Source organism: Parambassis ranga, chromosome 5 (assembly GCF_900634625.1).
Source record: "Parambassis ranga chromosome 5, fParRan2.1, whole genome shotgun sequence".
NCBI lineage: Eukaryota > Metazoa > Chordata > Actinopteri > Ambassidae > Parambassis > Parambassis ranga.
In genome coordinates, this window is record NC_041026.1 from 14,709,374 (window position 1) to 14,722,906 (window position 13,533).

At 39.7% G+C, this 13,533-nt stretch overlaps 1 protein-coding gene across 1 annotated transcript; it reads right to left on the minus strand.

Annotated features, from left to right (window-relative positions):
• Positions 1-5,063: 5,063 nt before the first annotated feature.
• Positions 5,064-11,252, minus strand: LOC114436440 (SH3 and cysteine-rich domain-containing protein 3-like). The gene is made up of 13 exons (XM_028406711.1): positions 11,153-11,252; positions 10,641-10,699; positions 10,342-10,420; positions 9,169-9,325; positions 8,998-9,095; positions 8,815-8,896; positions 8,422-8,519; positions 8,240-8,303; positions 8,038-8,087; positions 7,823-7,926; positions 7,660-7,711; positions 6,875-7,012; positions 5,064-5,197 (listed from the first exon to the last, which is right to left on the minus strand). Exons 2-13 carry the CDS (start codon positions 10,655-10,657, stop codon positions 5,099-5,101), a joined length of 1,038 nt encoding a protein of 345 aa, XP_028262512.1. The 5' UTR covers positions 10,658-10,699; positions 11,153-11,252; the 3' UTR covers positions 5,064-5,098.
• Positions 11,253-13,533: the final 2,281 nt, after the last annotated feature.

Genomic DNA, 13,533 nt, shown 5'->3' on the forward strand with positions numbered 1-13,533 from the left:
AATTTCAGGCATGTCCCCTATCTTCTTGTCCAATTTCTGCAACTTCACACTAATCCATTATACCCTTTCTTGACTTCCCAACATGCTGTCTCTCACCACATTTAAGAGATTTTCATTCATTACTGGCCCATAGAAAAAAATGCACATTTAATCTAGTATAACATCCAAAGACTTTTAGAAAATAAGATGTACCGGTAAATTGTGAAATAGGCCTTAAACACCCCATAACACCTTCATGCTTAGGGTACAGTAGAGCCTGTGACAGTCAATCATGTGCATAAAAACATAATCTGACCCTCTCTATGCCTACAGAGCTACCTACAGAGCTACAGCTACTTATCCATTACACCTTTTCTTGACTTCCCAACATACTGTCTCTCACCACATTTAAGAGATTTTTTTCATTACTGGCCCTTCATGTGAATGTTTAGTCTAGCATAACATCCAAAGGCTTTTAGACAATAATATGTAAAATGAGCCTGTGATAGTCAATAATGTGATAAAAAACATAATCTGACTCTCTCTATGCCTACAGAGCTACAGCAACATTAATTGGTAAAAACCCGGAAGTGTCGCACAGCCACATAAACAACGAATCAGAATCTGCAGGTATGTAATAGCATGTATCACAATTCCATAGCAAAACAGACTCCAGGACAACATAGCATATATTTACCTTCTGTAAAGCGATGGGGTAACACGTTTCTTCCTGGTTTGGACGTCATCACCCGGGCAACAGAACAGATGCTGCAGGCCCTGACAAACGCTAACGTGCGTGTTAGCTTTTAGCTTAGCTGTGATTAAATATTAACGTCATTAACGAACATTAAAGTCCGCTGATTTTTCCCACTTGTTGCACCGTTTTGTCATAACAAAGGTGTCTGCTCGGGTACTCAATATTTGTCCTTCATATTCACAGAGTAAAAAAAGTGATTCAAGAGAAGACTGAAGGATAGCTACCTACTAGCCACGTAACCCAATCAGAGCAAGCACTTCCGGTTAAATTAATGACACCTGCGACCCTGTTACGATTATCTAAATAAAAACAACAGAAAAATAAATAAATGAACAAATATATAAATAAACTTTTACAGAATGTATTTATGTTTGTTCATATATTTTTGTAATTCTTTTTCTGGCAAAAAAACACCTTAGAAATGGAAAAACAAAAACAAATCCACCAAAACAATGGCATATTTATCAAAATAACCAAAACTAATCACTTCATAAAGAGCAAATGGCTGCCCATTTTTTCAAATACACCGCTACACTGTGACTTGATTTCTGGGGGTCTCTTTGACCTGCCTTCCTTACATAATCTACCAAACTTCCAGGAACACCACATATATTATTGATGATAGTTTGTGAGCCTTTAACAGGTCTGCATAATTGATTAAAAGGCGTATTTGCAGTTGCTTCCAAAATGTATGCTCACTTTTTTTCCCCATGCATTAACCCTCCTTCTCCTCTTCCTCGTATTGCTGCAACCTACCTGCCCCAAAAGCAAGATGCTCATTGTAATTCGTGAATCCTATTAGGATTGGCCCCAGAGTCGGCCTCTGCTTAGCAAATAAATAATGGTAATGATGATGATCCCTCATCTTGTCACCGGGGCTCTCCCCCCGGGGGCCTTGCAGTGCAGGTGGAGGGAGCCTCTCCTGGCCTAATTGGTTCCAACCCTGCAGTCTTCTCTCCAGCCTTTTCTCCCTCTCTCCCTCCCGCCTTGTCTCCCTCTGTACGGCCCTCAGGATTCACTCTGTAAACTTCTTTTTACACACGTGTGTCACCATCTATAAATTATTCTTGCACAGGCATGAAATAACAAAAAAAAGCACTTTTCCCTCTCCCTCCCTTCTTCTCCCACACACACACACTTACTGTATTGTGGTAACAGGCTGCCAATATATGCCACTGTCTTCCCCTGCAGTGTCCGTTTGGCAGACGGTGCATACAAACACTGTGAATGGTTTAATGGTGCCAGACAGGAAACAGCTTCCATCTTTAAACCTGTCTGTTTTCCTAGCCTGTAATTCTGGCCTCTGCCCCGTACGGAGCCTATCTCCAACCATCACCTAACTCATTACGTTTCAAACAAAAAAAAGATGGCAAAGTCATTTTCAATGTATGAGTAATGGAGATTAATAATCATACAAATCAGATTAGATAATTGAATTTTGGTGCCTCAATGAAAAATGGAAGGAAATAAAAGGCGTGTTGTTCTGTGACAGTTATTAAAAGAATCATGTCGAGGTTTTAATCTAACGCTTCAGAAGTTCTGTCAGGTAATATGAGATTTGAAACACACACACACACAACTTTACACACACTGTAAATCACAAAAACAGGCAGTTAAAAAAAAACACTTCCTAAAATAAATCCCAAAGCTGTGTGATGGGCCCAGAATGTTGTTTGGTTGCTTTTGAGGTCTGGGAAAAGAAGCAGCATTAGCATTGGCCTGTGGAAGAGACTTTCTAAAACATTTCTCTAAAAAATCAATACCTTCTCTGCTAGGCAAAGAGGATCTCTAATATAGTTTTATGTTATTATTTTTCCTCACACATTGCTACATTTCTCAGCGGCTGGCACAGGGATGATAGATTTTCTCTTCAACTGGATGGTAAATGTGATTCTGAATGTGGCGGCAGCTCAATGAGATGATGCAGCGCCTGCACTCTTAAAAAGAGATGCGTCACTTTCTGCACATCCGTAAAGTACAGCTTGACACCTCACGAAGTTATATTACTTTTTAATGCTGTATAACGCCTCTTCAAACATGTGTGGGAAATGCACTGCACATTTGTGAATGTTTCCGTTATTAGCTGTGTGCAGCTTCAGACTGCACCCTTGGGTGTGATACTTGACACCCCAGAATCACAAATTAAGCAGTGAAGGTGTATTATTGCACTTAATTCAAACTATTAATACTGATGTCACTAAATGTCTGCATTAGACTGTATGAAATAAAATCACTTGAATACTATAAAAATTTGATTATTTCATAATATCTAGAGGACTCCCAGCAGCTAGAAGAGCTTGCTCAGTTATTTTAGATCACATTATTTTATATTAACATATAAAAATAACACATTTTTCCCTCCAACAAACTTTATCTAGTTGTCTCTGCAGAACTGCACTGCACTGCACCCCAGCTTCACACAACTCTTATTAAAAATAAACACACACTGGCTCCCTGTGGTGTGTGTGAGGCTGGTTCAGTAAGAATTTCAGCATGGGTGCTTTATATCCAGTGCAACAGGGACCTCTGTTGGCTAAAATCATTATTACATGGAAACTTGTCGACCCTATTATTTCACAATTTGTACTGCTTAAATGTTTTGTGCATAAACTGATTTCTAAATTCCGTAATCTCTTTGTCACATCATCCATTCATCCAGAAAAAAACAATGTTTATCTGCATCATTCAGCAAATATATGGAGAAATAAAAAAAATCAATTGTAGCTTCACCCTGGCTTCGTCCTCTGAGCTTCTCAAACACTATCCAGTGATGATGAAGACCATGCTGTAGAGCAGAAAGCTCCAAAAACCCAAACAAGTAAAATTGTTTACTCACTTACTTAATGCTGAACCCCAGACAAAACACACATTTCTTAAACTACTGCCACAGATTCACGTGGTCACCCTATCAATATTGTGGTCACATATACAGTATAAAATCCACCACCCATACAATTTCACAATCATTTTGGCAACCCTCCTCTATCCTACCTATCTGGAGTGGCAGGGTCAGAGGGTCGGGGATGACAACAACACAACGGCAGACACCATTTCCCAGGAGGAAGTGACCCATGTCTGAAGGGGTGACCTGTTGTCCTACCAAAGGACTGCTGAAGCCTGGCAGCGCCATACCTGCTCAGGGCCAATGCTGTTCCTTTCCTGTGACAGACAACACAGGAGGAAGGAGGCGTGACCAGGCAACTCATCATCTGCATCTGAGGTCGCTGAGGGGAGCAGACAGAAGGGTGAGGGATATCACCAAAATGGAACAGTAAAAGGATTGAAAGAATGGCCAGTGAACGAACCTATGTCTGTCACATTATTCTGGCCTGTCGTCACCACTGGAATGTCTCTTTGGACATATGACAGACACGGATGCCATTCCCTGCATTCCTGATCCCCGAGCCCTCTCTTTACATAGCAAACTGTCCCCACAGCATTTCCTTTGACTAATTACACCACACTCAGAAAATAGTTCTGCAGCCTTTTGAAGGTCTGGGCATTCCATCGTCTCATTATAATCTTTATTTTGTTCCCCGATGTAAAGAAATAAATATATTCTTCTCATTTTTTATTAAAAATCCTGCACCTTTACAGATTCAGTTTCCTCTTTTACACACAACAAATCTGTCTCTTGACATGAAATCATAGTCAGCCGTTGGGAAATAGGGTGAAGTGGGCCGGCGTTGGACAAGTTCAAATGTGAATTCCTGGATGGAGGTCGCAGACGATGGCACTGTGTAGACTTTTTTCCCCCCTCAGACTAGCCTAATTTCTATGACCCATAACTGAAATACCACAAAAAATATTTGAATTCAAACTTTCTGCCTAATGACTGAGAAGTTTAAGTGCACACATATGTAACTCATCTCTTTTTCTAACGGAGGTCAGCAACTCAACTCAATAACCTCTCATAATACAACAGATTTAAAGGCCATCTGGTCATGTTTTCACAAAGTAGAGGCATAGTTTTAGGTTATCTACATCCACTTTTACTCATCATGTTCATTTTCAGGTAGACTGTGTTTAAAAAGTTTGAACTTTTTTTTGTGAAGGAAAAACTATACAGTATATACAGTATAGTAGGACTACACTGGACATACAAAGTGTGAGCATATGTATAATACAGTTGTTGAAAGTGACCTGTTTATAGCATCTTTATTCTATGTAAGGTGATGCTCACACTTTTTAAACAATAACTTGAGAATTTTATAAGACTCTGCAAACTTGATAAACGCTGATGTATAAAGAAAGGAACAAAGAAAAATGACAAAAAAGTGTTCAAACAAAAACTCAACAATTGTACAGCAGATGATGAAACTGAGATGTTGGCTGCTTTGTCAAACCACTCTCTGTTCCTCCTTAAATCTCCTGCAGCAGGTTGGCAGGGAAGAAGCCGAGCTTCCTTCCTGTACTCACCTTCAGATAGCCGTTCACCTCCTCACCCTTTTTCACCACAATCTGATGAAACACATAACAAACAGGAAACTGTTACAAAATGCTGCATGACCACTTTGACTTCAAAGTTTTCTAAGGAACTCGATGTCCCTTTGACTGGGATCTATTAACTTTTGCATCTGTCTTAAAAATGAAAAAACTGGACCCATGTAGCTTTAAGTCTATCCGGTTAGTTAGTCCATAATTCACAATTCAAACACAGCAAAAACAGGAGAACAAGACAGACAGCATTTTATACTCATTTTATACTTCTTAATATTAATTTGCACATTTGTTAAAACCACTATGAGCAATTTGAACTTACTTCAAGACCTGTTGGTAGTAGCATATTGAGGAATATGGTAGGAGACAAAATTATTTATTATTTTTGCTTTAACAAAAGGATTGTTAATGTCTACAAAACAGGGGGATACACAAGTTTATCAAAGAACTTGGGTGAGAGTTCAAAGACAGTCAAACAGTGCAGAACAAGACTGGCAGAGGTAGGAAGGGAAAATCTGGAAGATCTGGAAAGAAAAGCAGTGAGACATGTGTCTAAGGAGCCTAGGATTGCTCAGGAGACGTGCCTCAAAGTTGGATACACAACTGACTATTAGCATAAGGGGGCTCACTCTATTTGACCTTATTATTTTTCCTGTGTAAAAGTGTCAAAACAATGTAAGCTTCCTTCATAAACATATAAAAATGTGATAGTATTTATTTGCTCTTTTAGGGCTCTACAAGCTGATGAATTGCACATTTTCACACGAGGAGCAAGAATTTAAAGTTAAGAGCTCAGGTTAACATATAGCAAGGGTTAAATGTAAACAGCTGTGTGGTTTAACAGCAGTGAATAACATCTGTCTCCATATGTCAACATCATCACCGGCCAGTGTGAGGTTGTGTCTTGAGGTGTTGTTTATAGCAGTCACGTCAACACACACACATGATGACTATATTTACCTAAATGTGTCAGTGTTTACATAACTGAAGTCCTGGACAGACAATGCTCCAGGATGTGGTGTGTGTTCTAATTACCCTGGGTCATATGTGAGCAACATTACTGTAATTATTATTTTTATGTGCAGCAATGCTCTTTCTCTCTCTCCAAAGGGACCCTTTTTAAATTCTCACTCCTTTCTCCTCACTCCAGCACTAATCACTCTCAGTGACAGTTGGGGATGAGTTTGTCCTGTATATTGTATCCATTTAGACATTTGTCAGGTGTGTGGATTGGAGACAGCTTAATCTGTGCAACCTTTTCAGAAATGGCAATGTAAATATTCTGTCACCAGAAGATGCAGAAGCCATTTTTTCCAAATACACAGCATTTAAATAGAGTTTAGGAATGTTGGAGACTTTTTTTATTTGTTGTTTTGGGCTTTTTTTCTGAAAACTAACCTGCAGCTAAAAACTGAAACTTGGTGTGACCTTTACTGAGAGTGGGGACAAGTGGAAGAAGCACATGTTATGTCTGGGTTTTTGCTTTTTCCCTGTGGGGTTCAACTGTCCATGCAGCTATACAAAGACACATAAATACATACTTTATTCCCGCGTCTCAGGTTTCAGTTTGCAGATAGGACTGGGGTCAGGTGTAAGTATAATGAAGATATTTACAGTTTGATTATATAATGATGTATCTGTGTAGGAGATTGCATGCTTCTGTCTTGTTTACGTGTGTGTGTGTGTGTGTGTGATAACCTGGTCTTTCTTCAGAGTGATTTGGCCTATCTCTCTGTTGCCGACAAAGGAGCGAGTCACTATGTAGATGCTCTCGCCTGCTCTCACTCGAATGATGTAGTTAGCAGGGATGAAGCCAGTTCTCTCTCCGATCTTCCCCTGATGGAACAAAAGGTTTAACAGTGAGCTCCAGCAGGGTCTCATTTAGATTAGTTAGATCATTTAAACATGGACTGATTATGTTCAGCGATTTGAAACCTGAGAGACTAACAAGAATAGGTTTCAGTCTCTCTCTCTCTCTCTGCAGTACACAACCGTTATTGAAACACCATGCCCCTGATCAGCAAGAAAATCTAACTGGATTAGATAATAACACAAGTTATAGTTTCCAAAACATCCTCTGGGCAAGTATTGAAGTTATACACATACATAAGGAGGCATTATTTAACAGCTCCATGTTCTATTTACCAAGGCCACTGCCATCTGGCTCCCAAGTGTGCCTGCAGCATAATGTCTTTATTTACATTTTTTGAAAGCCATGAAAAAGCCATTTGTAAAGTATGTAAGAAAAAAGGTGTGCTAAGGGTCCTTAAATCAGCGTGGAAGCAGAGTAAGGAAACACCACACCCACATTAAAATTACATCAGTCGCATTATTTCTTCTTCCTCTTGTGTTTGAGGGAAGACTACCTGCTACATTGATTTAATGGTTTACAATGTTAAGGCACAGCTAGCTGTTAGCCTGCTTACTTCAGAGATCTCTGTAATGTGACGTAATCTAAACATGACTTCAACTGCCGGACTCACCTTCCACCATTCTTCATTGGAGTCGTCTATTACTGTGATGCGGTCACCAGCACTGAGGAACATTTGAATGGTTGTTGAAATACTCAGACATCAAATGACGACGCATATGAGCACAAATCAAAGGAAAGAAAACAATTAAGTGAGGTTTGTGTTTGAGGCTTACTGAACGTCCAGGTCATCTTTTTCTATGGCCTTGAAGCGATACAGAGCCAGGTAGTAGTGAGACTGACTGAACACACCGATCTTCCCTGGTGGAAGCTTTTTACTCTGAAAACAAATAAAGCATCAATGAGCTCACAGTCAGTTGTTTGTTGTAATAGCTACTGTTAACATGTTATTATCTGCATTATAAAAACTTTCAGCCCGACATTTTCAGACCTTGTCATCAGCCAGAGCCTTTTCTCCTCTTTTGTCTCCTTCTGTGTTTGCTAGTTGACAACAAAACAAAAACAAGACAAACAAAGAGAACAGTTTTCATCTGGCACGGAATCTAGCATTTATTTCATTGCTAAATAATGATTATTTTGATGCCTTTGTTGTGTTTCTACCTTTAATAATGTGAGCTTTCTTTTACTCTTACCTCCTTTGCCTTCTTCATCCTCCTGTTTAGGCTGGGACTCCTCTTCTTCCATCATCATCATCATCTGCACAATTTAGAGAAAACAACACTACTGTATTAACTAAAGGTTAAGTAATTACTTTTAGTTATTTTGACCAGTAAAATTGTTATATAAAAAACCTTGTTAGTACACGTATACTCACATTCTTCTTGTCCTCTGACCCTTTCTTACGCTCCTTATTGGCCATGATCACACCAATTCGGAGTGTTTCAAACACAGGGTCAGTGCGGTTTGACTGTGCTGCCAATCAAACAAAAGCACTAATTTAACACAGAAACACACATACACAAAGTACAAAGTCATACTTTTCTTTGACAATTTATAGGTAAAACACCCCCTAACGACCCTGAACACTAGTAAAGTAAAAGGCTTTGGAAAGTTAGGTTTGAAAAAGATCAGGATTTGGGTTAAAATACAAAAATTTTTAGGACATTAAACTGATTCTGAAAAGCAAAACCTTCACATCTTTGCCACAATGATGACAATTCCCACCCTGAAACAACATACACACCCATACACAATATACACAACTCACAAAAGGGCAGCAGCTGCGAGACTGTGGCATTCTGCTGGCTGCTGTACAGAGGAGAACTGTAGGCTCTTCTGAAGCCTGGAGGCTAAAAGGGGAGAAGAAAGGAGAAGAGAGGAATATGTACAGTAAATATCAGAAAACTGAAACTAACTCACTAAATGAAACCAGTAAGAGTCTGCCTCTTACAATTTTGCCAAAACACCTCTGGAACTCCACGTATGACTGACACTGGTGGTGGATGCTGGTTTTGCAGTTCTTACATCTCAGTGCAAACTTATTGTTTACTATAAAAAAATAATATTTTTTTAAAAACTGAAATTGAACAGCCTTCAGCAGACAAGCTTTTACTGTACATACAAACGATCATGCGTGCACAGACATCACAGAACTTGGGCTTCTTGCAGTAGTGGTCCTTGAACTTGTGAGGCCTGTCGTTGACTGGTTTGACTGGCTCTGGAGGAGGAGGCTCCTCTTTGTCTTCCACTTCGACCTCCTCATCATAGATGAAATAAACCTGAAAAAGGATGGAGGTAAAAATGCAACTTCCATTAATGAAACAGTAAGTAAACATTCGGTAACAGCAACTGTCATGGAATTCACTAAACTCTCTTCTTTTCTTCTCTGTTCAACCCAAACACTCTCCTGAACCACCCACGTCCTGACAGATTTATATGCGAATGGTTCTATTAATACCGTAGTCTGAGTCATATGGAGGCTGTCTGGTCGTCGCACAAACTGTATCAGCCAGAGCCAGATTCAATGATTAATGACTTCAGTGACAAGACTACAGTATGACTTTTTTCTGATTTTTATATTCATGAAATCCATTGAGTCAAGTGTAGAAACAAGCTCTGTGTATTATTGAGAAGTGTTCGATTCTTTTGAATGGAGACACATGCATTATTCAAACCACAGGTGGGACACAGTGAAAGGCCTTAGATCCTAAAATAGCCTTTAACAACATTCCAACTCAACACAACAATGGTTTACATTGCTGCTACCAAATACACACTAAAAACAGAGTCATAAAGATGCTTCCTCCTCGCACACAAACACACCGTCAGAGGGACGACGGGCAGGCTCAGCTGGCTCCGACTCTGAGTGACTGGCAGGATTAGAGAAGCCCTGCTGCCGTCAGTCTGTAGATTTACACTACAATATCTGCTAATACCACAGAGGGTTCACACATTACAGCACCATCACTCTGCAACTCTATTTAGCTGTCAGGATTCCTAAACAAACCTACAACAATGCCTCTGCTTGCACGTCAGCTTAGAGGTGACTTAATCAAGCACACTTGATAAGGTAAGGGACCATCTGTTCATTCACACAGTAATAAAAAGTGGTGCTAATAAGCAAGCTTGATGTATCTTAACAATATAGACCAGTTCACATATTTGTTTAACCGCTCATCTACTGTACCTTACTGTTTTTTTTACAGAAGTATCTTCATATAAAAGGTATCAATTTTGTAAACCCTCTACAATGTGTGCATGTCACAGTAATCGTGCTGGATATTCAGTGTCTCACCGTGTTGTTGTCCTCTTTCACCACGTTGTCAGGGAGAGGTGGGTTGTCATGAATATCCACAGAGTCCTTGTCATCCAATCTGTCACCATCAGGTAGCAAATGTCACACTGAGAAGACAAACTGTGACCTGCCTCACATGCGGGGAAACTTCAAGGTTCTCATTTTTCCCTTTTACATGAATTTCTACTATGTAGAAAGCTAGTCATACAACCTTGTAATTTTTGCCTCAAACACATCAGATCTATTGGAGTGCATAAGAAAGATGTTTGTTCCTGTGCTCATTTGGAGGCTAAACTTACGAGTCATAATGAGCCATGGTGATTTTCCTCACACCGAGCAACTGAGGCAGTAGATGGCTCTGCAAAGACAAAACACACAAAGTATCACTACTACTGGAGCTGCAAAGGGAAGTCCAGCATAATTTATTAAGCACCGGCAACAACAAATTGATGCTTTACAAGAAAAAAAATGGGGAGTTGGAGAAAAACAGAAGGAAAGGCTAGGAGGTGAAATGATCTGAAACATCCTGAAGATTAATAAAGCAACTCCTCTCTGTCTGGCTTCGACCCATGTGCAAAAACTTCCTCACAATGTCTGAACCAGTACCTAGAGTCTTAGCTTAAGTTGAAACAGGACTCACCTTAAACCTGGTACAAGATATACGCCAGAGTACCAACAGGTTTCCCTGTTTCTCTACATGTTAGCTTCCATGCTAATCACATAAAAATAAAAAACATTCCAACAATTAAAGAGCTCACAGCAAGTGTTAGTGAGGTGTTTACAAGTAAAAAGGCATTCTGGAAAAACTGACCGTGAACCTTGATTTCCTGTTCTCATACACACACAAACACACACTGCACTTTATGGGACTCCTTCTAGCCTTTTTCTACCAGTCCTGCTGTTTGGCCCTTTACTTGCTATTCCAAATGAGGCTCCAACAGGTGGGAGATTGGGATGAGTGATGCCAGCAGGCCCAGCCCAGCCCAGCCCTGGCTCTGTGTGTGTGTGTGTGACTGCTTGAGACAGCTGAGAGCTTTAAAAGCATCGTAGCACTCCCAGTTGGGACATTAAAATGTGTGTGTTCTGCTACTGGTTCCACAACAAAATTAAATGTTATGTTACATAAAAACTATGTGGGTGTCAGATGTATAAATATACATATAGGTTTCTTTATAATTTATTAGGGCCCAAGAACCGAGGATCGGTGCTAAACCCTATTGGACACAGTGAATTTCAGCTCAACTGGATGAAGTTTGTCAGGTGTACAACGTTTTGTAGGCAGGTCATAAACCACTAAATATGACTACAAAATTCAAAATGGCAGATGTCCTATTGGGTTTGGAGAGGTCCAACAGACTTGTGTGTCTCTGATTCACAAAAAAGCCTCTTGGACTCTGCCTGAACAGATTGAGATGCTAATATGATGATACAGCCATAGCACCATCTACTGGCAGCAGAAAATGTCTCTTGTAAACATGTGTTACCCCTCTTTTAAGGAAAGAAAAACCCACAATGGTCAATAAAATAACTTGGTGACAACAACTAAAAACATCTGAATGGATAAACACATTTTCATAATAACCCATTCATATCCGAAGCAAAGTTGAGTGTCCTAATTAAGAGAGAATATTTTATTAAATAAAATTAATTTAATATAAATTAATATAAATATATTAATTTAAACTAGAGTTTGATTGCTGGGGCTGAAGCATTGCTTTGAATGCTGATGTGAAGGATTGCTCTGAATTGCTGGAGAATCAGAGCAATTCAGAGCTTTGTATGCCGCTGAGTGTCAGCCTGTTGAGGAGACCTCAAAAACCACTCCAACTTTGAGAGCCTGGCGTACGGAAACGATTCGGCATAAAAAAAATCGTTTTTCGAGCGTTTTAAGACTAAACTGGAGTCTGTAGCTTGACATTTGTAGGAGGAGATACATTTGGCAGATGACTGCTGATTGGTCCCGTAGGACATAACAACAGGTGTTGTCCTGCCAGTCAGCGTGCGCCGGGGGACACTCGTCGTCATCACGCCGACGTAAGGGGGACGGGTCCACATAACAACAGAGGGGTGAAAACCAAACTAAACCCTCAAAATAACTAAAAGGCCTGGCGCCGTAACAAATAATAAATGCTAATAGTTGTGTTTTGTTATATAAAATCAGATGTATTCATATAATTTATTTAGAAACAGATACTGCACTCTATGACGTGGTTATTTAAGAATCCCAGCCGCTTAGCTACAGCGTCGTGTTACCATGGAGACAGAGAGCGGTTTTGTGGATAACGGTGCACTTAGCTTTAGTTGGAGCCGCTTGTTAGTTACAGTGTAAACAGTTAATATTTCACACCTAACGCAGCATCGTGAGTATGTATCTTTGTCTTTACTTTATCCTGTTGATCTTTAGATGGAATCTGCTGGTATTGTTTTGTGCTTGTGTTGATATTTTTTACATTTGATCGAGTAGTTCTTTGAGATACACGTGCAGCGTGTGTATACAGATTCGTATTCGATGTAAAAGTGCGATGTAGTGTTGTTTATAACATGATATATTATTCCGTTATAATTGCAGGCTTAGGTTTTCTAGACATACAACGTATAAATAATATTTTATTCAGTTTTAGTTCATAAATGCATATTGACTGTTAAACACGTTAAATCATAGCGGTAATTAGTTGTATTTTGTTTGTTTTCAGTTTCACACTTTCCTGCTATCCAATAAACCAGCAGACTGTCGTCTTCAGAGTCTTGTTGTTGTGAGTTGTACTGACAGCATAATTGCTGTGAATACTGTAAAAAAAAAAAGGAGTGGCGGCCTGAGCAAGAAGCTGAAGCTAATGTTTCTTCTCTCTCTTTTGTTCCACAGGTAAAAATTTGTTTCTGTTATATTGGCTACACAGTGCTCTCTAGTCTGTGTGCCACTTGCTACTGGACCAGATTTCCCCTAGGTCTGGTACCAGTCACACCAGCACAGCCACAACAGAAGAGGATAAGGAGGAAGATGAGTGGAAAGATGTCTCAGCACAGTCAGGTACATAATTATGGGACTAATGCAGCAGTTGAACAAAACACAGGAGGTGTTGTTAAATGGGATGTTGTGGTCTGTGGAGGACTTCATGTTTATAAGCTGTTACTGCTGCTATGGCCTAGCATCCCGCTGTTAAACATTCAAAATAATGCTATGTTTGTGGAGTC

Bases quoted from the DNA above. Each gene is read 5' to 3' on its own strand.
- LOC114436440 (XM_028406711.1), bottom strand. The intron at 9,326-10,341 runs GTGAGACACTGA...ATCCTTTTTCAG, and splicing joins TGAAAGAGGACAACAACACG to GTTTATTTCATCTATGATGA. The intron at 8,088-8,239 runs GTAAGAGTAAAA...GTTGTCAACTAG, and splicing joins GGATGAAGAAGGCAAAGGAG to CAAACACAGAAGGAGACAAA.